This window comes from Numenius arquata, chromosome 1 (genome assembly GCF_964106895.1).
Source record: "Numenius arquata chromosome 1, bNumArq3.hap1.1, whole genome shotgun sequence".
NCBI classification, from domain to species: domain Eukaryota; kingdom Metazoa; phylum Chordata; class Aves; order Charadriiformes; family Scolopacidae; genus Numenius; species Numenius arquata.
The window spans coordinates 5,475,993-5,502,246 of NC_133576.1; the positions used below are offsets into that span (position 1 = coordinate 5,475,993).

General features: G+C 41.7%; 1 protein-coding gene across 6 annotated transcripts in view; it reads left to right on the plus strand.

Annotated features, from left to right (window-relative positions):
• Nucleotides 1–26,254, plus strand: part of LRP6 (LDL receptor related protein 6) — a 114,909-nt gene that overhangs the window by 20,810 nt on the left and 67,845 nt on the right. For all 6 annotated transcript variants that reach the window (XM_074154115.1, XM_074154143.1, XM_074154152.1 and 3 more), the window contains exon 2: nt 16,804–17,001. In XM_074154115.1, coding sequence (XP_074010216.1) covers nt 16,808–17,001 — 194 coding nt within the window. In that variant the 5' untranslated portion in view covers nt 16,804–16,807. The remainder of the gene's footprint in view (nt 1–16,803; nt 17,002–26,254) is intronic.

Sequence of the window (26,254 nt, forward strand, 5' to 3'; positions counted from 1 at the left end):
CAAAAAAACCCCCCGTAGTAACCTCTCTTGTTGGGCCTTAAGTGAAAATTGAGTTCTTGCCAAGCTGAGCAAGCCTTATTTCTTGCACTGACCTGGACCTCCAAAAAAAAAAAAAAGAGAGTTTGTGCCTTTCTCTTTGGAAGTTAGCCAGAAAACAATCTTTGAGGGGGAAATAACTCCCATGGCGTACGTAGCTACCCACCTGTCCAGCTCAACTCCCTTTACAGTCACTGGAGAAAGGGTGGCTTTCTCTTTGGGCTGAGTCAGAGCAGTACTGTAACCCCTGCAGGAAGCCACTTCTCTCCACCTCTCTTGTTTGAGGAGCCCAGCTGCTGAGCTCATCCTTTGGAATTGGGTTCTAAAATTGGACCTTGTGATTAATGCTGCGTCCCTTCAGCAGACTCTCTGATTATTTAGAAATAATAATGATTCGTTTCAGTGCCAAACTTGGTGAGCACAATCGCTTTTATGGACCGTAAAAAGGAAGGAAGCAAAAATGTACATTCTTGTTTGGAAAAATGATCATAGTTTAACAATCAAGTTTAAAAACAAATGCGCCCCCTAAAACAAAACACTGTAAATGTGAGTTTATTGGATAATACCTTAATGTGGTGTAGAAGACTGAGCAAAAGGGTCCTCTTGCTCTCCTATTCCAGTTCAAGAAACTAGAGCTTCAGAGAAATTCCTGCGCTGGAGGCTCCCTAGTGGACATTGACCTTGATTCAGTAACACGAGACTGACCTGCATATATTTTAGCCTCTTGCAGTCATTAAAGCACTGCTCCTGATAAAGCTATGATGAAGGCAAGTGTCTTTGTATTTCATCTCAGTTAAAATATTTTTTTTTTTTATCTATGAAGCAAATTGAAGCCTTATACTCTTTTTTTTTTTCTTCTTTTTCTTCATTTTTTTCCTTTTAATAGAAGTCCTTGTGGTTGATACAGCATTTGTTTCCAATTCAGAAAATCTTCTATCAGACGTTGCAGCCCAACACAGAGGAACGCTGAAGGGTTCTGAGTAGAGAAGATTTTCGTACTGAAAATCATAAGGCGATAATAAAGCCATCAATATGTATAACTCTGTAATTTTATGTATTACTTGGAACTTCAGCTTCTTTGCTTCCTTGAGTACAGAGCACGGTATTGAGTATGGCTCAAGTTCCTATCCTAGAAAAAGGCTTGTTTACAGAATGAATTCTTGCTGGCCTGGAAAAGCCCTTTCTCGGGTAGTTCTGTCAGCTCATTCAGTTGATACTGAATGAAGGCATTAGACAATTAGACTCAAGGTGGAAAAAATACCACAAGGCCCCCACTTCCTTTCTTCAAATTTGAGTTGTGAGCTAGGGATTGGCATTGTTATTGATGTAGGAAGGGAGCTGGTTAGAAGAAGCTTTCAGCAGCTAGGGCTAGCCCTACTGCCATTGATAAGTCCAACAGTCCTACTGCTGTGAAAAGCTGCAGTGCCTATTTTCTTGGATTTTTAATTAGTTAGGTTAAGGTAAATAATCCTTTATTTCCCTTTTCAAGTAACAGAGCATGTAATGGAGTCATAGAATGGTTAGATTTGAAAGGGACCCTGAAGATCATCTAGTTCCACCCCCCTGCCATGGGCAGGGACGCCTCCCACTAGAGCAGGTTGCTCAAAGCCCCATCCAGCCTGGCCTTGAACACCTCCAGGGATGGGGCATCCGCAGCTTCCCTGGGCAATCTGTTCCAGTGCCTCACCACCCTCACAGGAAAGAATTTCTTCCTAATATATAACCTAAATCTTCTCTCTTTCAGTTTAAGACCATTATCCCTCATTCTCTTGCTACACCCCCTGATAAAAAATCCCTCCCCATCTGTCCTGTAGCCCCCTTTAGGTACTAGAAGGCCATTATATGGTCTCCCTGGAGCCTTCTCTTCTCCAGGCTGAACAAACCCGACTCTGTCAGCCTGTCTTCATAGGAGACATGCTCCGTCCCTCTGATCATCTTTGTGGCCCTCCTCTGGACTCACTCCAAGACGTCCATGTTCTTATGTTGAGGACTTCAGAGCTGGATGCAAATCCTTCTGGTCTAGCTATACCTTTTGTGCAATTGGCCTGGTTCTGTCAAGCTGTCCGTGTCAGGTGCCATAGAATCAGTGTTCTCTGCTCTTTCTGGGTCCTCCTCACTATTACCAGTGTGCAAAACCAACCTATTTTGGCAGCTCACAATGCAGTCCACAAAAAACCACAGGAGCGAGGTTACGAAGAGTTACATGTCCCCTGAGTAAATTCGCCACTTAGCGTTTCTCACACACTTGGGGGAAAGTCTTACTGTTCTCACTACTTCGTTTATTATTAGAATTACTCTGTTCTCTTCTTCTAATTTCTTCATATAGTTCTTTTCCAAACATATTTTTGTCCTCAGTGGTAATTCCAAACTGTTTTTTTGGGGTGTCGTTTACAGAACTGGAGACTCATTCTATTACAGTTACATTCAGTTCAGAGAAGAGTGGTTGAACAGTAATTGTCAATAAAGCAGATAAAAGCCTTTGGTAAAACTGGATAACAAGCATGAAGGGATTACTGTTCGTGACTTATAACAAAAGAAAGTATTGTTATCTGAAGCCGACCACAGAATGGACAGGCTAAATTGGACCTGATATGAAAGGAATAAATTAAATTTAGAGCAAAATACAATTTTTTTGGACGTGCACACAGTCAGTTTTCAGAAATTGTTGCGCTTGAGATTTGAGTGCATCCTTGACGTATACATAAATTTAGCTCTTGGGAGAAAAGATTATCCATATGTCCGCATACATAATCTGGGATTTTACTTTCTTTTATTTTGTTATGAGTGCTGGCTGATGCAAAACTTGGAGGGGTCAGGTTGTACGAGCATGTTACTGCATTTCCATGGAAAATGTAAGCTTAAAGGAAAACCCAGACCCTAGATGAATTAATCGCGCTTTGCCTTGGGACAGAAATCATACACAGCAGAACCTGTAAATTATGCATGGCTTGGACACAAGTCTCAAGCTGTCAGCAGTCGTGCTCAGTGCTGCCTCTATTAATGAAGCTATCTTTCCGCCCCAATCTTTTTCACCCTTCAGATTGTAATTGTGGCTCTCGGAAGAGTTTTGGAGTATAAATGCTTTGTCCCCTTCAAAAAAAAAGGATACTAAAGCTGTCCTGCTTCCGAATTTATTAGTGATACACAGTTGCTTGGCGGACTTGGGTTGACGGTGAACAGATGCAGTGTTCAGTCAGTTTAAGAAACTCCTATCTGAAGTTATAGTTAATTAATAGTGGAGAGAAATAGCGTAATACGAAGAACTCAAACCTCTGCTCCTGGGTGTAACAGGGATATAGTGATAATGGTGGGAGAGCACCAATGATTAAGTGTAGTTTGAGCGGCAAGAAATGTGACAGACAATTTGTGTCCTTTCAGCCTTCCCACTAGAGCAATTCCTGTAGTAGAAAAAGGGGTGAAACCCACCATGTTGTATGTCAGTGGTCAGAAAGAACGGTGTTACTAAAATCACAAATGTAGCAGGCGCTGATCTTTTTTTGAACAAGCTGTAACTTGGTGGGGGTTTTTGTTTGTTTTCCTCCTGTAAAAGCGTTAAGGCCTTGGGTAGGGAAGGAGTGGAGTAAAAGAAGGCCTTCTAAAACTTCCCTCCTCCTCTCTTACAGCCTGTTCAAACACAGTTAGTGCCTGAGCTCCTTCTGTGCTCCTGGGTTCAAAAAGCAGATTTCTCCCACTGATTCAGAGCAGGATGGAATCTCCCCACCTATGCGTGTTGGCTTTTGCTATGTCCAAGTTTTGTGTTCCCTACTCTTTATTTTCTCTGTGCTTTTTTTTTTTTCTGCAAACTTTTAACAGATGAACTGTAGGGAGTGGAAACACAGCAACAAATACGATATCAGATTAAATCATATGTTTAAAATTGCCATTTTCTGTTCCTACATGGAAAATTGGGGAGTGTTTCATAGCTGGATAAGAGAGACCACCAGCTTTCTAATACGACGCAGTTGTATGCTAGAAAGATCTCTGATAACATGAGTCTTTAAAGTACTAGACTCTAAAATCACAATGTATTTAGATCTAGAAAAGATTTTCTATTTGTGTCTGAGGTTTTTTTCTTATGTTTGTTTTGCATTTATTAACATATAATTTACTTTATATGTGGTTAGTGCTTTGTTTACCGGGACAGCTGATTTTGCAAGTTAAATGCAAATAACAATTTCATTGTTAAAATGCTCCAAAAAAGTTTTATGAGTTTTTCTGTAAGGAAAAGCTTTGAATCGGACAGATCTTGTGTTTTTGTGTTATGTTTGTGTGGTTTCTTACTGTTTAATACCCTCTAGTGTTGCATTCTTCTGAACTGTGCCACGTAATGTTGACTTTGGCTAGCTTTTTTGGAATCAGGTGAACTTCAAGTAAAACACATAATTTTGAAAACAGAAGCTAATAGGATTTGTCTAGGTGGGCTTGTTCGGTATCAGCACTACACTGGGGACTTCTGCATGTATCTCCATTTTTCTGCTGTTGTCTTGTCACTGACATCACTTTTTCACCTCTCTGGAGGGTTTCTGAATGGAAATAGAGCAAACGGGCCCTGCTCGCGCTGCCTTTATCCCCTTGGATTTGCACAGCTCAAGAAGATCCTCCATGCTTCACAAAACCTGGGCCAGATGATACGGCCTCTGGGCTGAGAGGTGCCAATCTCTTCTGCCTGGGCTGGCAATAGCTAGCTTGCTTGAGATGCTTGGAGACTGTGTGTGAGATATAAGGGAAAAGAGAGACACGTATTCTTCAGAGAGGACCTGAAGCACATTTATTAGTGCAGAGGAAGGTAGCCAGCCAGTAGGTGTAAGGAGAGGAGTTGTTGGTCCCTGCTGCATTAGTGACTCAACTCTCTGCCTTCTGCATTGATGCAGGAGAGGTGGAAAAGTGGCAGCCCTGAGGTGCTTGGGTCTCTGGCAGAAGCAACTGCAAACAGACAGATCAGCTTTATCAGTATAGTGTTTATTGGGCAGGAAAGCAACATTATTTAAATACGCAAAATATTGCTGGAATCTTACTTTCTGCTTTTGTGAATGTCAGAGTTTCACAGTAAGAAAACTGGTTTTTTGCTGATTTTCAAAATCTTTGTTTTTTTTAAATAAGATGTGCGAGTTTCTAGAAGCTGTTCTTATGTGCAGTAGTTCTCCACATTGTTGCTGAATAAATGTAGCTTTCCCTTTCCCAAAACATTTATCAGTACATCCTTGTATCATTTCTGTAGTACCCATTTCCCACTCCCTTTCCCAAGCACCAGCTGACCAGCTGAGATTCAAAACTTGTGGTTTTATCTAGCTAAATTGTTCAAAATTTGATCCTTTTTTTATCTTTTTTTTTTTTATTTTTTTTTAAATCTGTGTATCTTCTTCCAGGTGCTGTGGTGAAAACAGGGAAGAGCTACTTTTTTGTAAACAGCCTGTATTTTTTTAATTGCATTCGGCATAATTATTTTAAATTCTGTGAGCTGGTGGCAAACGATCAGCACTTTTGTCTTTTCTCATTTTTTTTTTTTTTTTGCTTATGAAGCAATTCAGAGTTGAGCTGAAAGTTTTAAATATACACTTTTGTGTGATTGGAAGCATGCTTGGGTTCCCCCCTCCCACCCTTAGTGTAATAGTTTGGTGGTCATTTTCTTTGTTCCTTTTTAGAAAGTGTCTTGTGAGCGAGACCTGTCCTTGGGGGAGGATTTTGGAGTTTTTTCCCCCTTTCAATGCATCTCTATGCCAGAAGTGATTTGTATCTGATCAATGCTTATAAATACTTAAAGGGTGGGTGTCAAGAGGAGGGGGCCAGTCTTTTTTCAGTGGTGCCCAGTGACAGGACAAGAGGTAATGTGCACAAACCGCAACATAGGAAGTTCCACCTAAACGTGAGGAGGAACTTCTTTACTTTGAGGGTGGCAGAGCACTGGAACAGGCTGCCCAGGGAGGTGGTGGAGTCTCCTTCTCTGGAGACATTCAAAACCTGCCTGGACAGGTTCCTGTGCAACCTGCTCTAGGTGGACCTGCTTTGGCAGAGGGGTTGGACTAGATGATCTCCAGAGGTCCCTTCCAACCCCATGTGATTATGTATGCAGTGTGCATGGTTAATGTTGGCTCTTACCAGAAGAGCAGGTGAATGACCTGCAAGAAGCTTGTAGGGAGAAATGCTAATGACTTGGATTTAAAGCTGTTTTGAGTTTTAATTTTAGAATGCCTGGTGCATAAACACTAGAAGTGTAGTTGCTGTAGAATGCATAGCCACTTTTTCCATAAAAATTGAGTACTTGATATTGAGCTGTTTAAACTAGGAATGGAAAAGTAAAAGCGGTCCTACTTCCTTTATTGCCAATTCTAACCTAGAAAAAGATTGAGTGAAATCTCAGGCATCTCAGTTATTTGACAATAATGTTTTCAATATAAAAATGAAGGGGTATTCGTTTCATCCAAGTGTGAAGCCTTTGGCCAGTATTCAGTTTTCATTTAGTAGGCCTTTCTAAATTCTCTGTGAAAACATTCCTCTTTCTCAGTAAAAGCCAAGCCCACCTAGGTTTGCATCTCCAGAATTTGGGCTCTAACCAAATCTCCAGTGTAACGTAGCCTGTCTTGTTATGCATTAATTACATTATGTCCCTTTATTTCTACTCCTTTTACCCTCCATAGAGCAATCTCTCTTCTTTCCTTTTTTTTTTGTTTATTTTGTAGTGAACATCATATAGCTTTTGATGGGTTAAAAATAAGGCCTTATTTTTGGTAATTTTCTAGTATGAAAAGACTAATTGGTGCATGCTGCTTCCTTACAGGAGAGTAAGTGATTTAGTGAGTCTAGTGGATGATCAAAGTATAGAAGAAAAAAAACCCAACTCGACAGTCAAGGCAAATGAAGCCATTTCAGAAAAGCTGAAATGAATGAATTGCTTGCCTGCGTGTTCCTTACTGAGGGTATCAGGTTGGTTTCCATATCAACAAACTGATAAACAAATCACAGGGACAGGAACTGAATAAAAATGTACTGAAGTCCTAAATGACATTATAAGTTCATTTAATAAAAAACAAACAAACAAAAAACCACACACACAAAAAAAACCAACCAAAAAAACCCCAAAAAAACAAGCAAACAAAAAAAACCAAACAAGGAATGATGGTTACACATAAGTAAGTCTGATTTACATATGAAACAACAGGATGGAAACTATGAAAAACGACTTAGTAGAATGCCTGAAATGTGATACGAAGGGTAAGAGCCAGCTTGGTTTGATAGAGCATTAAAGTTCATTAGGGTTCCTTGGAGGAGTCAGGAATCAAGAACATAAAAATGATCCAGGTGGTAATAGTGTACTGAGAGGGCTGAATAACAAAGAGATGTTTTACTGGTGATTTACTTGGAAAGATTTTAAAAAAAATCTCAGTGAGGAAAAATTGCGGGAGGATTTCATGATACTGAACGTGCTGTTCCCCGATTTCAGTTGATGGAAGAGAGGGCATCTCCCTGATAGTTCTCTCAGTTAATTTAATCCTTTTTCTCCTCTTGTTCCTGGCAGCGCTGTCCTTCCCGCTCATGTTTTAGCACAGGTACCTGCTTGATAGTATCGTGAGCTGCTTCAGGGAATTGATTGGGCCCTGTCTCAATCCAGTAAAACGGAGAACAAAGTTAAGTGAGTAGGTCTTGGATAAAAAAATTTTACTGTTGTAAGGTGCGTCTGCATTAAGGATTGCTGGGATAGTTATACCAGCAAATTCTGTTTAATGTGAGTGTAATTGATGTATCTGTGTAGTACCCTGTACGCAGTTCTTACTCAAAATTTTGCACAGCGATGTACAATGGGATGACTAGATTTCTACTTGTAAGAAAAAGCCCGGCACACCAAATGGCAGATTTCTCCCTCGTGCGCTGGGTGACGTGATTGGGATGTATGACTGTGCTTTCCTGCTGTGGAGAAGTGAGTGTGTTCCTAGGGTTTCAGTTTAGGATAGGGAAAATCTTTCTCCACTTCCTGTATTCAGGATGTATAGGGAGATAAGGAGAAGAATTCTCCCAGTTTTTTATTGAAAGATAAGAAACAAGTTTGATTATGACTGTACTGAAAAGATTCTTGTGTGTCAAAGCGGGGAGTGAAAAATTCGTGGTAGCAGCTGACTTGTCCAGTTTCAGCCCAAGGCTCTTTGAAATTACTGAATTCTAAATTTGCATTTACAAACTAAATATTTACAGTGCGAATGTTTGTGTTTTTAGTGCAAGTCCCTGCAAGGAAACATATTATTTTTCATTGTGTAAAAATCTTAAATTTTATTTGGGAAAGACGGTGAACAGTGATCCCACCATTTTCTCGCTGCTCTCCACCGCTTCTATTTTTAACGTAGCTAAATAGTCTTTTATACTTGCTTTCAGCATTTTCTGCAGTTCACAGGTCCGTAGATCTGCACCTTTTAATAGGATCTCAAAAGAGCTGTTTGAAATGGGTGGATCTGCGTGCACCGGCTCCTGCAGGGCAATGCTGAGCCACTGCAGCTCCAGGCGCTGCCAGGGCAGACCTCACGGAGACTCCTCAGCCCCGAAGAGCTACCCAGTGGCAAGAGGCAGTCCTGGCTCAGCTTCTTTCCTGGCCTCTGGAGATACTGTGGTGCAGTTGTTTGGGTTAGTTTTGTTAGTATATTTGTTTTTTGAAAGTCTATCAAAACTGCCAGCTGGTTTGGTTTTCTCAGCTAGTTGAAGAACCAAGGTAGGTTGGAAAGCAAGAATTTTCCTTGTGTTAATGTGTCCGTCACGTTAACTTACGTTATAGTTTTCTGTTGGTTTACTTGTCACTAAAAGGCTGGTGAAACTTCTCAGGGTCTGGTGTATTACATCGGGAGGGATTCCTTTGGGAAGGGCTGGCTGGCTGAGGCCTTCCAAGGCGCATCTGCATCTTGCTTCCATCTTACAGTCAGCTAGGGTCTAGGGATGGTGTTAAATAGGTAACAGAGAGGGGAAATGGTTTCTTTCTATATTTATTTGGCTTAAAGTGGGAAAATTGTTGTTGAAATACTGTTTTTAAATGACGCTAGGTTCTGACAAGTTTTATATTTCCTGCTTGCTCTAGGAAAAAACAGAAAACGGGTTCTGTTTTGTAACTGTGGAAGGCATATCAGTAGACCTCTTGTTTCTGGAGATAGGAAAGGTTAATTCACAAGTTCAAGGAGCAAGAGATCTTTCCACCTGCTCAAGCAATTGAAATTCTGCCTTTGTGAGCATTCAGCAAAAATAGCTGCTTCGTGTTTTTTAATGAACCTCTTTTTTTCCTTGAGAGCTGTGACCGAAAGGACAACCGTATGCATCTGACTTCGCAGTGCATCAGCATAGGTTTGACAGTTAAGTCAAATCTTCCTTCTCACGGACGCTCAGAAATGTCTGGGTGAAAATGAAAGACAATCTCTCCTCTGTGTTTTTCTTGTCAGATTGCCCGGCATATTCTTTAAACTAGAATACCTGAAAACAAATGGTGTGATAGCTGAAAGGTACTTTTGTGTACTGAATTGTTTCTTTCTGTTTATGAAATGAGAATATCATGTAAGTTTGTGCTTCCATGTTGATTTCTCATGAATGACTTTCAGGGTTTTGCTTAAGGTATTATTTTCAGGGCTTGTGAAAAACATCTCCAAAATCTCATTCTAGTTTTATACTGTGTTGTTGACACTGAGCTAGAAACAAAGCATCAGCTTCTGATCACTTCATCATAGGTTTTCTTCTTTCCAAAACTGGAGTGTTTGCATTTATCCCTTATTTTAGAAAGGAAATCCAAGGAAACAGAAGGTCTGGTGATAATTTTCTTTCTCCTGCTAGAGAAAGGCTCCTGATAAGGCCTAAATAGGAGACTAAAGCCACCTCAAGTGGACATCCTTATATTGCCATACTGGTTACAAAGGTGGGTCTTTGCTTATTTAGTATGCTGACTGATGTCCTAGGATAAATGCAGTCATTTGCGTAAAAGTACTGTCACCAGAATAGCTTATTCATCTTGAGGGAACCAGTGTACAGTATACTGGGAAAAATATTTGTATGCCTTATAATATATGTGTTCTAGTAGACCTTTTTCTAGTGTATGGTAGGCATAAATAGATGAGGAATTTTGCACGTTGATTTCTCCCTCTTGTCAGGGATCAGCTGGCAGATCAGCTATGGAGACTGCAGTAGTTCCTCGTTACTGACCTTCGTTTTTGCCCAAGGTTACTGCTTTGTAAGCAGCGGTGGCAGAACAGATGTCTCTGTTGCAGGTCATTGTGTTAAAGTCAGTGGACAGACTCATGTCTGGTTCTGATGGTCTGAGTGCTGCCAATCTGGGCTGTGGTGCAAGCACCTGTGTGGAGTTCTGCCTGGCCTCCAGCCTTCACCTTGATGCAGGGGAATGGGGGGGGGAGTTAAAAAGGTGCGACTCAGTCCACTGGTGGCTTGCTTGTCAAACATTTTGGGCACATCTGGGTTGTTCAGTCGTTTGCTAGGCACACTGATGCTTAATAAAAAAGGCTCGGTTTTCAGTGAAAAATATCTTGTATTGTCTTTGTTCGGTGTACGTAGCACTGCTTAAGACAGGTGGTTCTGAGCCAGCTGTGCCTAGCTTAAATGAGAAACTGCAGCTTTTTGTTGGGAGCCTGTGGGCTACTAAAATCAATAAATTTGAGGCAAGGAAATTCAGAGCGTTAGGATGTTAATAGCTTGCTACTTACTTCACACCCATTCCCCACGTAGCTGCTCTTAGTATGTGGAAGAGTAATGTTGTACAGGCAGCTAATGCGCACAAAAAATAGTCTTGAGTGCATTGAGTGTCAACATCATAAATTATTGTAGGGCAACTGTGAAAATGGTATTCAACTGATGTCCACACTTACTTATTCACAGAGACAAGCTATTGTAAAAGAGTACAGTCCTCAGCTAGCTAAGAGCATTTTTTTCTCTCATGTTTATCTTGATTGTATTCCGAAGGGATATTTCTTCCTCTCTTTTATGAAAGATATACTTAATTTGCTATGTATTTTTTGCTTGGAGGACTGAAAATATTTACTGAATTTTGCAATCAGTTGAGAAACTTTGTACTAAAACCTTCCTGTTTAGTCTTTAGGTACTTCTAGTCACCTTATATAAAAATCCATTTTCTGTTTCGTTCGCTACTTACTATGTCCTTCTAGGTTGCAGTTTCCATCCTTCTGTCAGTCTGCCTCAAGAAGTTTCTGCTAAGAATACCTGAAGGGTCACTTGATTCCAATGTCTGTTCTTAAAACTCCTGAAGGGCTGCGAACACTACTTCTTCTTAAGTCCAGAGTGATTTTTGATAGCCAAACACATATTTATTGTGTTTTATTTTCCCGAACTACTCCAGCACCTGTCATTTAACTTTGTATTTCTTCATTAGATGAGTGCCAGTCCTGCTAGTGCCGGAGCGGGAACAGGCTGCATTTCACAAGGACCACTGCAGAGCTGATGAGCTCCACAGGGGTTGCTGCACTTCTGAAACCTTTGTAGGCTGTGAAGTTTGGCGGCTGTTTGGGTTCCTGTAGAGCTCAGAGGTTCTTAGGGGCTGAAACGAGCGTAATTGCAAAGTTGGAGCATTCACTGTGAAGGGCCTCGCCAAATAATTGGCTGTCCCAATTAAGCAGCTGCTCTTCCCACTGAATAACGTTCAGGAAGGTAAACGTTTGCCTGCCCTGTAAGGTGTCCCAATTAACTGCCTTAAAATCAGCTAAGTGTCGCGTGGGGTATCTCTGTTCAATGAGTGAAACAGTTGCATGCATCTCCATGGGGGCTGGTGTTTTAATGACGCTCCTAGCAGGAGCCTAGTTTCGTGCGGGATAGTAGGGCTGAAGGGATCTGCATCGGTGTTGGGGAGCGCTGCGGATCAGAAAGTTGCGAAGCTGATGGGTGCTGGCGATGAATTTCTCTCCCTCTGTGCATACTGTCGGAAATCACTGCTAAATTATAGCATTTAATCTTGGCATTTGTACTCTGCAAGCTTTTTTCTATGTATGTGGGATATTCTGCCATCAGTGTGCCTAGACTTTACGTGCTTTTTAGAAAAGAAGCTCTGTTATTTATTGTATTTGTTCATCGCACAGAATGGAACCAAAAAACAGTTTCCTTTTTTTTTTTTTTTCCCCCCGTGGCAAAATCTTTTAATCTGGGGCAAATCAAAACTGTGGAGGTACAGCTGTACAATGCATAGTGATTTCTCATGCCTTTTAAGAGGAAGATTTATTGCCTCGGTTCACCTTACCTATCCGAGAGGGAAAAATTAAAAAGTACTCTATAAAGATGCACAGAAAAAAGTTTGTAGGGAAGAAATCGTCAAAGCTCTTCCTCTATGTATTCCTAATTTGTATAGATGGTATAACTTATAAGATAAACCGATGTTCTGAGCCATGGTCAAACAAAATACCAGCTAAGTACTGGTATCTAAGAACCTTCTTCTTTTCTACAAGTATATTTCAAATACTTGGTGTGCCTTAATTCAGTAAAGGGGGAAGGTGCTGTATCATTTCCTGACACGAGTAGCTAATATTAAGACTACAAGCATTGATAAACAGAAATATGCTTTGCTGTTCTGTTAGATTTTTGTAAGAGCTCCCAGCCTTTTCCAAAGTCTGGCAAGCATGGCATTTAAGAGTATGGAGAAAATTCAACAGGTGAAAAATAATGAAGCAGTTCAAAATATTAATGTTATTTGATTAAAACCAAAGTTTACACATACAGTGGTTAATTATTTAAATAGGAAAAAGAAGACTCGATTAACAGGATCAGTTTTAATCAGCTGTGGTATTATTTCTCGCTAGGTTGAAAAGAGATTTGGCTCTATACGGATTGATTTGATACTAAATAAAAGGTCTTCCTGCTAAGTCTGGTTCTCCCAGTAGGTAAGAAAGTATGCCATATATGTTTAAAAATCCCTAGGCATAGGGTACCTTTATTCAATTTTGCAGTTTTTTTACATCTGATTATGTTGCTGCGCTACAGCTTGTCCATACTAGTTTTAAACTCCTTGCAAAGGCGAGTTTGGATGAAGTAGCTGGTATGTAGCTACTGGTATGTACTGGTATGTAAGCACTGGAACAGGTTGCCCAGGGAAGTTGTGGATGCCCCATCCCTGGAGGGGTTCAAGGCCAGGCTGGATGGGGCTTTGAGCAACCTGCTCTAGTGGAGGTGTCCCTGCCCATGGCAGGGGGGTTGGAACTCGATGACTTGAAGGTCTCTTCCAACTCTAACCATTCTATGATTCTATGTAAAGTACAGCAGGGAGGTCTGGGCTCCGCGGCTCCCATTGCTAACCCTGGTGGGGGGGTGACCGTCAGCAAGGAGGCAGTAGCTGGATGGGTCCAGAACTTTAGTACCAGCCTGTCCTGGTTGTAATTTCCTGGAATAACAGTACTATCAGCCAAAGTTAAGTATGAGAAAGCATTCCTGTTTCTGGACCCAAGCAGGCTTGCTGAAGTCAGTTACAGCGTGTCTATTTATTGCCCTCTGGATCTTAAGGATTTGGGATTGCCCAGCATGGAGCCCAGTTCTGTGCCTGTACCACTGTACGGTAAATGTACTACATGCATATGGATTTTTTTTCCTTAAAATTCAAAGGCTGGTATAGATTTTAACTTTAAATTTTTATTTTCTGCTCTTCTGGGCTAGAATTAAAATTGTGAGTCCTGGATTTAAATTTTATTGCAAGGTATAACTAGGTGAGAAGAGAAGCAAATGGAACAGTAGTCTTCTGGTGATACCCGGATGTTATAATCTAGCACAAGACATTACTTTTAATATTTTGCTCTATCCTGTGGGTTTTGGTGGTGGCTGTTCTTTTATGAAAAAAACAAAACAAACCAAAGCCAAACCTAAACACATTTGAAGAGGATGGAGAGGAAGGAGAATGACCCTTACCTTGTCTGTATGACTGACTTACCATCGTTCAATAAGTATGTATGTCATAACATCTTCCTGTATGGTCTCTGTATGGATTACTTATCAACCATTATATAATGAAACAAGAATCTGTAAGCCCTCCAGAAAGGAGGAATCGGCACACATACATGAGTTTGTCATTACCTGGAAGAGGTATCTGAGATCTCTGTAGAAAAATCTGTAGAGAGATCTCTGCAGTAATGGGAATTTATAGTCGTGTCTGTGTGTCCATCCGTCCCCCCCAGCCTCCCTTGGTTGCTAGCCAGGTCTCCCTCACCTTGAAGCGGTTGCAGTTAACTTAAAGCACCGTTACAACGGGAGCGTTTCTTCCAGCTGTTTTACCCAGTTCTTCCCATCCCCTCCTGCTTCTATAACTGGTGCCTCTACCCTGTGCTTGCTCAGCTCTTGCAGAAAAGGGCCTAAGTGCACTTTCTGAGTAAGAAAGTGGCTCTTGTTGGCACCTGTGCTGGTTGAGGCAGCTATAGAAACCTGCACCCTGCGTGCAAGTGGAGGTGTTTGTGGAGCTGTGCGCTGGAATGCAGTCTGACTCACGACTGATTTTTAGCCCAGACCTGTTCCTTGAATCCAGTTTCCTCCATGGCCATATAAACCCTGTACTGGAAACAAAGATATCTGCAAGAAGTTGCTTAAAAGCAACTGTTACTGAAAGAAACAGTCATCAAGCTATAACCTGCATTGCTTCCGCAGTGATGGAAAGCCCAGCTTCCCAAGTGAAACACAGCCCTTGATGGCATCCACTGGAGCATGGCTGGTTCCAAAGAGTTTTAATGGAGACATTAAAACCCTTAGGCTTTCAAGCAAGGTGGAGGAAAACAAACAGGTGATAGTGGGGGGAAAAAAACCAACACAACACTGGAGGAACTGAGCAAAGGTCACTGACGCTGATTGGAAGTGTTATGGAATCTTAAAGCCCTCTCTGTGTGCATGTGTGCTCCTCTGACAAATGAAATAGGGCTGGTTTTGTGAAGTCCAGGAAGGCTTTTCTTTGTTACCAAACTTCCCTTACCTGTTTTTGCTTGAGTAATTGCAGCGTGCATGAGAGGTGAGAGGGAGATGGGGAAGAAGATGAGGCTGTACAGCAACTAATGAGCTGTTTCAGCCTGAAAAATCAGTCTAGCAGGGTGGCCAGGGCCTTGGAACCTATTAACCTTGAAGAAGTATTTGGAAGGCTAGGACTTGACAGCTGGGGCAAAGAAAGGTCTTTTTAAAGAAGTTTAGATAAATCTCTCTTTTTCTCACTTCTTTTTTTACATGTGCTTGCTGGTGAAATGCTGCCTGACTTTTTTAAACTTCTCTTTTTTTTTTTTTTTGAGTATATATTTCTCTTACTGCTTAGCTTGACCAGGTGACTTGCTACTGTGCTGCCTACCTGAACATTTTATTTTTTTTTCTTTTTCTTTTTCCTGATGGAAAACCAGTTTCTCTGTAGCAGTCGTTCATGCCTACAGAAAACTCACGTTTTCTTTTTGGATATTTGTGCTCTGTGTTTGACAGGCACATTGCTCCGTAAAGAATGACTCACTTGGGATTGAATAGGGCAATATTTGTGTTAATCAGCTGCATTTCTGTCCGCAGATATAGCTGTGCATTAAAACAAACACGCTGTAGACATGAATTAAGGGGGAAAATATGACATGGAATTTCCTGACTTTTTAAAATTAAAAAAAAAAAATAATTCTGTGCCAAGAATAACTTCATCTGCAAATGTTTCTTAAATGTGTTGCACATTTGTTTTTCTTTAAAGGATGGGTGGCCAGGCCTCTTCACATGTGGGCACCATATAGTGACATATTGTGGTTGTGTGATGATCTGGGTTAGTTTAAAGGCTTCAGATCTTTCTTAATCTGGATTGTTTTGACTGAGCCAGGTTAGGGAGCACAGATACGAGCAGGTATGCTGGCAGATGTCATGAGGTTATGAGAAGCAATTTAGGACAGTAGTCCTCTTGTCTGTCCCAGCTGCAATAACAAAACAGAGCAAGCACCACTTTGTCTGATCTGTTTATGTTATATGTTACTACTGTTTAGTTATGCATTCTGTTAACAACCCACAAAAGTAAATACATTTTTTACCACCTGCAGAGAAAGGACAAATATTCTTACCCCCCACTAGTCTCCAGCCGTAATAAAGTGGTTTCCTTGCTTCACCTCAGTCTTAAATGCAACTAGGTAACTTTCCCCTACTACTTGCTAAATAATGTTTAAACGTGTGCCAGCATTTCCTAACGTGTTTTAAAACTTACTTGCTTCCCCAGTCTTAAAAGATTTTATGGAGTGTCTTGCGTGGTCAATGGGTGCAAAATGTGCTTCTAGACATGTTGACTTAGCTGCCTGTCTCTGAATTTCTCTTGGAAAAAATGGACATGAGTTGGTCTTCCATCAAATCCACCTCACTGGCTTGCATGCAACTGCTATGTCCACTATAAATCTACACACCTTCTTTTTCTGTTTCCCTCCAGTGCTCTGATCCATGTTAAAGAGGTTGTACTTTTATGATAATCTGTAGTATCTGTCTTCGCTCTTTAATGCTGAATTTTGAGATTATTGTCAAGATCTGTTGGATATCCCCAACTTTCTCACTTGACCCAAGTAAAGAAAGAAACGTATGGAAGTATAAGGTGACATAGTACTGTGGGTTTGTCTTATGTTGTTTTTCTTCAGCTTTTTGTAAAGTAACTTTGTTCTATTGTATTTCACAGGACGTGTACCTTACCCAGTAGTAAACGCAGCTTCACAGACATTGCCTCTGCAGAGCAGAGAGCGCTTTTGCCTTTGCTGAAAGTTGTATCCAGTGTTCCAGTTGTAGATTTATATGTGATTACTTTCTTTTTTTTTTTTCTTTTCTATTTGTAAAATATAGGTTCATGTATTGGACAGACTGGGGAGAAGTGCCAAAGATAGAACGAGCTGGGATGGATGGTTCAAGCCGCTCTATTATAGTCAACACAGACATATATTGGCCAAATGGACTGACGTTGGATTATGAGGAACAGAAACTTTATTGGGCAGATGCTAAGCTGAATTTCATCCACAAATCAAATCTGGATGGAAGTCATAGGTAAGAAGTTTCTGTTTGGTCTATATAATACAGTGGTTGTCTTAGAAGATGTTGCTTAAGCAACATCATAAGCTCTGTTGCAGGGGAACACATGTGCACCTCCGTGCCTGGGAAGATCATGGAACAGATCCTTCTAGATGCCATGCTTGGGCACGTGGAGGACACGGAGATGATTCAAGATAGCCAGCATGGCTTTACTAGGGGCGGGTCCTGCCTGACTAACCTAGTGGCCTTCTATGATAGAGTGACTAGGTCAGTAGATAAGGGACGACCTATGGATGTGATCTGTCTGGACTTCAGTAAGGCCTTTGACACAGTCCCTCACAACATCCTGCTTGCCAAATTGGAGGGATACGGATTTGATGGGTGGACTGTTCAGTGGATAAGGAATTGGCTGGATGTTCGCACCCAGAGGGTGGTACTCAATGGCTTGAAGTCCAGATGGAGAGCAGTGACAAGTGATGTCCCTCAAGGGTCTGTGCTGGGACCAGTACTGTTTAACATATTTATCAAAGACATAGACAGAGGGATTGAGAGCACCATCAGCAAGTTTGCGGATGACACCAAGCTGTGTGGTGTTGTCGATACACCAGAGGGACGGGATGTCATTCAGAGGGACCTGGACAGGCTGGAGAGGTGGGCCTAGATGAACCTCATGAGGTTCAACAAAAGCAAGTGCAGGGTCCTGCACCTGGGCCAAAACAATCCTCGGTATAAATACAGACTGGGGGATGGGGTATTAGAAAGCAGCCCTGAGGGAAGGGACCTGGGGGTGCTGATGGATGAGAAGCTGGACATGAGCAGGCAATGTGCTCTCGCAGCCCAGAAGGCCAATCGCATCCTGGGCTGCATCAAGAGATGTGTTGCCAGCAGATCCAGAGAGGTGATTCTGCCACTTTGCTCTGGTGAGACCTCACCTGGAGTACTGTGTGCAGGTCTGGAGCCCTCAATATAAGAAGGACACGGACCTGATAGAGAGGGTCCAGAGGAGGGCCATGAAAATGATCAGGGGGTTGGAGCACCTCTGCTGTGAGGACAGGCTGAGGGAGCTGGGGTTGTTCAGCCTGGAGAAGAGGAGGCTCCGGGGAGACCTCATAGCGGCCTTCCAGTACCTGAGGGGGGCCTACAGGAAGGCTGGGGAGAGTCTGTTTACAAAGGCCTGCAGTGACAGGACGAGGGGCAATGGTTTTAAGTTGGAGAAGGGGAGACTTAGATTGGATATTAGGAATAAAGTTCTTTACCATGAGGGTGGTGGAACACTGGAACAGGTTGCCCAGGGAGGTGGTTGAGGCCCCTTCCCTTGAGATATTCAAGGTGAAGCTCAACGAGGGCCTGGGCAACCTGGTCTAGCTGGGGGTGTCCCTGCTGACTGTGGCGAGGTCGGACGATATGACCTTTGGAGGTCCCTTCCGGCCTGGACCAATCTATGAATGTATGAATTGTCATGTTGGCACTCGCAAAATTTTAAGCAAACCAGTGCTATCAGAAACTTACCCTTCCCCATCCTCCCCTTATCAACACTGTGAAGCTGAATGTGTGCTTCTCTTTGGGGTATCCTGTAACTCTTTAAGTCTTTTCTCAGAACCAGTCCCATAAAGAAATACTTGGATCCTATTGTTAATTGTGTTTTACTATGTAGCAAAATTGTCCCTTTTCAATAGGTCTTCTGTGCTCTGTTGCTGTGATATTCAGAAATGCAGAAAATAATCTGAATAAATGGATCATCATATACTAGTATTTCAGTTTCATCGATCCCTAGGGGTTGGGAAATTAGTGGAAGACAGTCTTTACAGAGAACTACGCTAAAATTACTCCTTTCCTCTAACAGTTTTATAGTGATGAAGTAATTCATTTTGATCCAGTCATGGCTACTTCTTAATGAAGGGTGTAACTGCTACTTTGTATATATGCATTTATCCCTAATTTGGGTGATGACCTCTTTGTTAAATGAGAGAGCTTTGACAAGTACTGTTTGCCCACACAAATGAATCACAGATTGTGCCTAAGGTATCATGCAGATAGATGATTTTTTGAGGTCATCCTTTGCAAATTTTTGTGATGCTTTAGCTGGTTTAGCTAGGTATGAAATATCCTTTCTTATGCTCTTCGTTCTGACCTCTTAGGGACTTGTCCCTTCTTTCACCACAAATGCTAATCTGGTATAAAGAAATCAATCATATTGACACGATCGGTGTTTTGTGTGGACTTGTGAGTAGGAACATAGTCAGCACGCATGAAACCTGCCCACTGTCATCTTGTATTTATTTTGAATTTCACAGTTTCTTGTAATGCTGGTTTGAAAGTTTATGTCATTTCCTTCTTAAATTCTGCCTGTTAAGTGATGAAAAGTTCATGCAGTATTTTTCGAACAGTGTTTGTTTGTAGAAGGTCACAAGAGTTGGATGCAATTTTATATTTGTGTCTTTGGATATAAATATTGCGAGTAGCTTTGTTAATTCAAAGCGTGGAGATAGGGATATCTATTTTGAAGTAGTCCTTCGTTTACTGTTTATTTCACAAGAAAGAAAACTGAATAGTACCAAAAAACAGATAAATACATTATGGTGATGCTTTATTTAAAATGGGAAGACTGTTCCATAAGTTTTCAGGTAGTGGAGAGAAAAGGAAAGGAATTGTCATGTACAATAATAAGTTGAGTATTTTTTTTTAATTGGTGCTGGTTAACGAGAATACCCGAAAATCTTTCTCTGTTAAAAATTATTTATAATGTTGTATATCTCCTGTGACAAGAATAGAGAGATCATGAAACCAGATGCGTAACAGAACTTCAAAAAGAGTCAGCTCGACTGAAAGCAATCACACGTGGGGCTCAATGTGACAGCTTGCCACCTGAAAAACTGCAGTCCAAGTGTGAATTTCTCACACACACAGGAAATGCTTACAGTTGCTGTGGGAGTAACAGAAACAAGCAAAACCGAAACAACCCCACCCTCCAAACAATAACGCCAGTGAGAAGAAAAGTACCATTCTGAAATGGTTACCAATATGATCACACCTAAAATGCACTTCACTGGCTTTATCCAACAGGATAATTTGGTGGCTTGTTTTATTCTTGCGTCACCCCTTTTTGTGCCCCTCTATTTATGTAAGAGGGAAAGGACTGCCTTAATATAACAACACACTACAGCAGTCTGGCCGATGCCCTTCTAGGAAGAGAGCATGTATCTGGTGCTGCATTAAATGGTACTGCTTTCAATAGCATCCCCTGAAAAGGATGTAGAGATGATTTTTGAAGTGTTAATTGCTTGAAAAGTGTCCACCGATCAAAAATCGACACGACCACCATCCAAATCTGTATTTACATTTTTCCCGTGGAGCACAAACCTCCCTGTGTTATCCAGTTTTTCTGGCTCCAGACCTACTCCAGCATTTCCTGCTGGCACTGCTGCATTTTCAGTCTTCCTTTGCTACAAACTTCGTTGCAGTTTTTCCCTTACTGGTGGTGTGTTGGACAGCATTGTAAATACACTTAGAATCATAGAATCATGGAATGGTTAGAGTTGGAAGGGACCTTAAAGGTCATCTATTTCCATCCCCCCTGCCATGGGCAGGGACACCTCCACTAGAGCAGGTTGCTCAAAGCCCCATCCAGCCTGGCCTTAAACACTTCCAGGGATGGGGCATCCACAACTTCCCTGGGCAACCTGTTCCAGTGCTTCACCACCCTCACAGGAAAGAATTTCCTCCTAATATCTAATCTAAATCTCCCCTCTTCCAATTTAAAACCATTACCCCTTGTCCTGTCACTACACTTCCTGACAAAGAGTCCCTCTCTGGCTCTCCTGTAGGCTCCCTTCAGATATTGGAAGGCTGCTATGAGGTCTCCCCGGAGCCTTCTCTTCTCCAGGCTGAACAACCCCAGCTCTCTCAGCCTGTCTTCATAGGGGAGGTGCTCCATCCCTCTGATCATCTTCGTGGCCCTCCGCTGGCCCCGTTCCAACAGGTCCGTGTCCTTCCTGTGTTGAGGACTCCAAAGCTGGACACAGTATTGCAGGTGGGGTCTCACGAGCGCAGAGTAGAGGGGTAGAATCACCTCCCGTGACCTGCTGGCCACGCTTCTCTTGATGCAGCCCAGGATGCGGTTGGCTTTCTGGGCTGCCGGTGCGCACTGCCGGCTCATGCTGAGCTTCTCATTCACCAACACCCCCAAGTCCTTCTCCTCAGGGCTGCTCTCCAGCCATTCTCCGCCCAACCTGTATTTGTGCCTGGGATTGCCACATCCCAGGTGCAGGACCCTGCACTTGGCCTGGTTGAACTTCATGCGATTTGCACAAGCCCATCTCTCAAGCCTGTCCAGGTCCCTCTGGATGGCATCCCTTCCCTGCAGTGTGTCGACCGTGCCACCGAGTTTGGTGGTGTCAGCAAACTTGCTGAGGGTGCACTCTATCCCACTGTCCATGTCTCCGACAAAGATGTTGAACAGCACTGGTCCCAGTACCAACCCCTGAGGAACTCCAGTCATCACTGGCTGCCAATTGGACACTGAACCATTGACCGCAGCCCTTTGAGTGCGGCTATTCAGCCAGTTCCTTATCCACCGAGTGGTCCATCCATCGAACCCATGACTTTCCAATTTTGAGACCAGGATGTTGTGCGGGACAGTGTCAAACGCTTTGCATAAATCCAGCTAGATGATGTCTGTTGCTCTGCCCTTGTCCACCAAGCCTGTGGCAGTATTGTAAAAGGCCACCAAATTTGTCAGGCATGATTTGCCCTTGGTGAAGCCACGCTGGCTGTCTCCAATCACCTCTTTATTTTCCATGGGCCTTAGCAGAGATTCCAGGAGGATTTCTCATCAAACTTGGGTTTGATGTTTTATTTTAATGGTGTTTATTCCCTGGTCAGCCTTTGGCTAACCTGGAAGTGATTCATTCTAGAGATGAGGTTGTGAAGGTGCTGCTATTTCTTGGTGTGAGGGGCAGACCAACCTTGTTTGTCTGCAGAGATGCAATCGAACAGCTGTTTCATGACATAGACGTGAAGTCACCTGGGTCCCAGCAGTTACCTCATTCCAGAGTAAATTCTCTGGAATCAGTGAAACCTGTAATAAAGACCTGTATAGACAAGTAATTTAGATTTTTAGATCTGCTAACTCTTTCTTACATATTCATGAAAACAAAACACAAAAAAAAGTCTAATAATTTAAAGTTGTTGGGTTTGTTGTTTATTTTTTTAAACTGGTACTGAAATGTATCAGAAATATTTCATGGCAGTATGCTAATATGTTACCATTTTAGGAGGAGAAAGGGAAATGGTCTTCAGAAAGGAAAGCCCATATGACTTCCCTTAACCACTTTAACACCACTTCTAACAGCACCTGTTTTTCCCAAGGCACATGAGAAAGTTCTGAAGATTCAGAAAATAGTCAACCTCTGTATTCAAGCATTTTTTTGTTTTGTTTTTTATTCTTTTCAATTACATCATGGGGAGGGGGGAGGAAAGAATTGCAGAAGTTAAACTGTTCTACATTGGGATTTTATGTATTTTTTTTTCTCTGCTATGACCTCTTAGCCTCTGCCTGTCTTAAGAAAAAAGATCTGGGGCTGTCTAAAGTGATTCTTTTTTCTTAAATAGTGTCTTTCAGCTATGCAGCAATTCACCTTTCTCAATATCATATTTTGCAGTTGTAATTCTGGATTTTGGCTCTTAATTATTTTATTCATCTTTTTCAATAACTGATTTTTCTAATACTAAAAAAGAAAAGACAATTTCTTATTCTGCAGACAAAACAAAACCCCTCAAGATCTTCCTTTTTAAGTGTGTGTGTTGAGGGGGTGGGGGAGACGCGGACCAAACCCAAAACCCACAAAGCCTTCAGTATTTTCTTGTAGTCATCCTCATGCTCCCCAAAAAAGAAAAAACAACCAGATTTTTCTGTGAGCAGTAGAACTAGTAATATCTGGGGTTAGAAGGATTTCTACTTTTCCCTCCACCCTGGCAACAATCCCTCTGGCTTCTCTCTGTATAATTCTATGCCCTGTGCGCACACACCCCCTGCTTTTTAATCCCTCCTCCTTGCCATCCCTCAGATGGACCCATGGCTCCTTACATTCCTTCACCCAGCATTATCCCTTCTCCCTACCCGTGTCCCCTGTTCACTCTTCCTGGGTCTGCAGTTCAACAATGTGTTCCTGGGCAGTTTATTTCAGCTGTTCCTCTTGTCAGGTGGGTCAAATACAAGGTGGGGATTAGGGTCGCTCGAGTCTTCACAGCCATCAATTTGTTAAGGAAAACTTGTAAAAAGTAAAAATACAAATCTTTTTGTGATCCCTGCTTTCCTGAATGGTTGGCCAAGAGATACAAGGTGCATTGGGTATGGGGTTGGAGGGAGACGGAACTGAACAGACACACCCAGAATGATCAAATGGCTTTACTTCTGTGAAAGATACCTTTTAGAGTAATTTTGCTTAAGAATTAAGAATGGGGGGGAGGACAAGATCATCATAATTGAGTGCATAATCTAACTTAAAACAGACTTTTTGGCTTATTTACAAACTCCTACTTTTAGTGATTTGTTCTTGATATTTGGACTGTTCTTCTAACTGCTGTTTTATATTTAGGAAGTAGGCTTAATTTTTTTGTTGCTATCTAAATTTCTTTTGATTAAAGCAGATTTTTTTTTTTTTTAATTATTTTACCTTTGCAAACTAGTTTTTCTGGTGCTTTACCTACTGTCAACCTGTCTGGGAAAATATGCTTCTGGAAGCCGGAGCCATTGAAGAAATGAAAAAAGCAGTTGAGTTATTGAAAGACATATAGCTTCATAAAAATAAGATGTTCTAGATCCGAATAATTTTGGTAACTTTTAGCAAAGGAAGCAGATGAGTAAAGATTTTATCTGTCTGAAATTTTTTAGTGTTGCATAACATGAGGTGGGAAAGAGTCTATAGCAGATAAATGTGATTGTAAAAGCTTCATGTAAAGCAGGATGACATGAGTTTTAATTGCTTTGGGGGAAGTGAGAAATAGTTAACAGGAAGTAACATCTTTATATCAAAAAAGAATTACAAATAGTTCCAAGAAAAGTGCTTTTGTGGTTTGGATAGTGAGAGAGAATACAATGAAAATAGGAAAAGATTTTAATTAGTGTCACTGACAGGATTAAAGTATTGAGGTTCAGACCTCAGTGGTCTAAAATTTGGAATTAGTGAAAGGGAAACATTCTTGGCATATTTCTAAATCCATAAGAAATCCATAACTTTTTTTCTTTTTATTCCTGTAGTCTATCAAGTCTTTACACATGAATTAAAATTTAAAGATTCATGTGTCAGAGAAGGATATTGATACGCATGGATACTGTTGCAGGGTTTTGGATAGCAGAAGCGTACAGTAGGCAGATGGGAGGAATATGTAGGGGGAGAAACAAAAGGAGACCTTAATTATTTTTTTTTTTTGTCACTTCTTCGGACAGGACCCAGATAGGCTCCCTTTGGAGTCGGTGAGCCTCCGCATCAAAACTAGCAAGCAGCATGACAGCGCTGGCAGAAGCGCTCAGTAAATATGTGGCAGGGTCGTAAATTCATGAGAGAACCTCTACAGCAAATTTTACGGGGATGATGTATCGTTCGTTACCTGCTAGCCCTGGGACTTGTTAGCCCTAGCTTACTCCAGCGATGGGCTCATTAGAACAAAGAGGAAGAGCACAGAAGTTGATGACTAATGCCCTTGGTTTGCCAGTGAGAGAAAGGAACGAACAGTTTTTCATGTCAGAATGTAATAATTAAAAAATTAAATTGGTGCAGAGAAGAGATGGGTTTGTTTTTTTGCAGCTCTCGCCCTGCTCTTATCAGAGAGAGCAGTTGCTTTTTGTGGGACTAATTAAACAAAACTGAATTGCAGACAGCTCTCCTGTGAGTAGAGTACGGAGATAGGTTGGCCTGCTAAGGCAGCTCTTGAATTAATTTTCTCTTCCTTTACCCTGCAGCAGCAGTTCTAATTAATAAGTTAACACGTTACTGGCTGAAGGGAAATGCACTTACAAGGTCCCCCAGGAAGCGTTTGTGCTAATGAGATGGGTTTTGAGGCCACTGTAAGAAAACATACTTTCAGCAACTGTCAGAAAGCTGGGAAGCTCTTGCGAGGAGGTGAATGTCTTAAGTTTGCACTTGAGCATTGATTTTTCTAGTTTCTGTTTTCAAGCATCAGCTCATGTCTGTCTGCCAGATGATTAGTTGCAGATTTGATGAAACGCTAAAAATACTGCGTCCCTGCATTTAGAAGAGTTTCTTTTTCATTATTTGCCTATAATGTGTACAATATATGACATTACGTGCAAGGTATAAAATGCTGCATTCTGTGTATATTTCTGTGAGATAAAAATGTTTAATACCCTCAAGGAGTGAAGAGGAACCAAAACCCTGTTTCAGTTCCTCACCAACACATTACAGGCCAGTGCAGAAGACGAACAGGGCCCTAATTAAAACTGCTAGAGAAGCCTGCAAAAGCAGAATTAATTAGATTATTTGGACACAGAGCTAGGGTGAATTTCTTGGTTCTTCCCCAAGGTGCATCTGAAATAAAATGCTGGAAAGGTGGAGCTTCAGAACATCTGTAGTTGACTGTGTGTGATACACAGACACCATGTATATAGCTAGAGTCACTAGGTCACAGGTCTCTGCATGTTTCTAGACGTTAAATAAAAATATTTAATACAGGGTGGTTAACCCGGGTGGATCAGTGGAGCAGCTCATCCATACTGCTTTGAAGACCTGAGATGGCAAATGCAGAATTTATTCAGGATCACAGCCCTGCTGAAAGCAAAGGAGGAGCAGCTTCAAGTCAGGAAGCACCATAAACCACTCTGCAGCCAGTGGATCTACTGGTGCGCCTTCCTTCTAAACCCCCTCATGTCTTCCTGCTGGCTTCCCAGTCTCCTCCCCTCTCAGAGGCCTTTCATCTACACCGCCTGTCATGATGGTGTTTGCCTGAAAAATGACCTACATAATAACTTTATTTCTCAACCATGGTTTTACTTCTGATTGACTTTTTCAGAATGGCGTTGAAGGTGGGATTTGAAATGTCATTGCTAGACCTGTCTAGACCGGTTATGTTACATATACTTTTCAGAATCACAGAATCATGTAGGTTGGAAAAGACCCTTGGGATCATCGAGTCCAACCATCTACCCTACTCTACAAAGTTTTTTCCCTACACCATATCCCCAACACCACATCTAAATGATTCTTAAACTCATCCAAGGATGGTGACTCAACGACCTCCCTGGGCAGCCCCT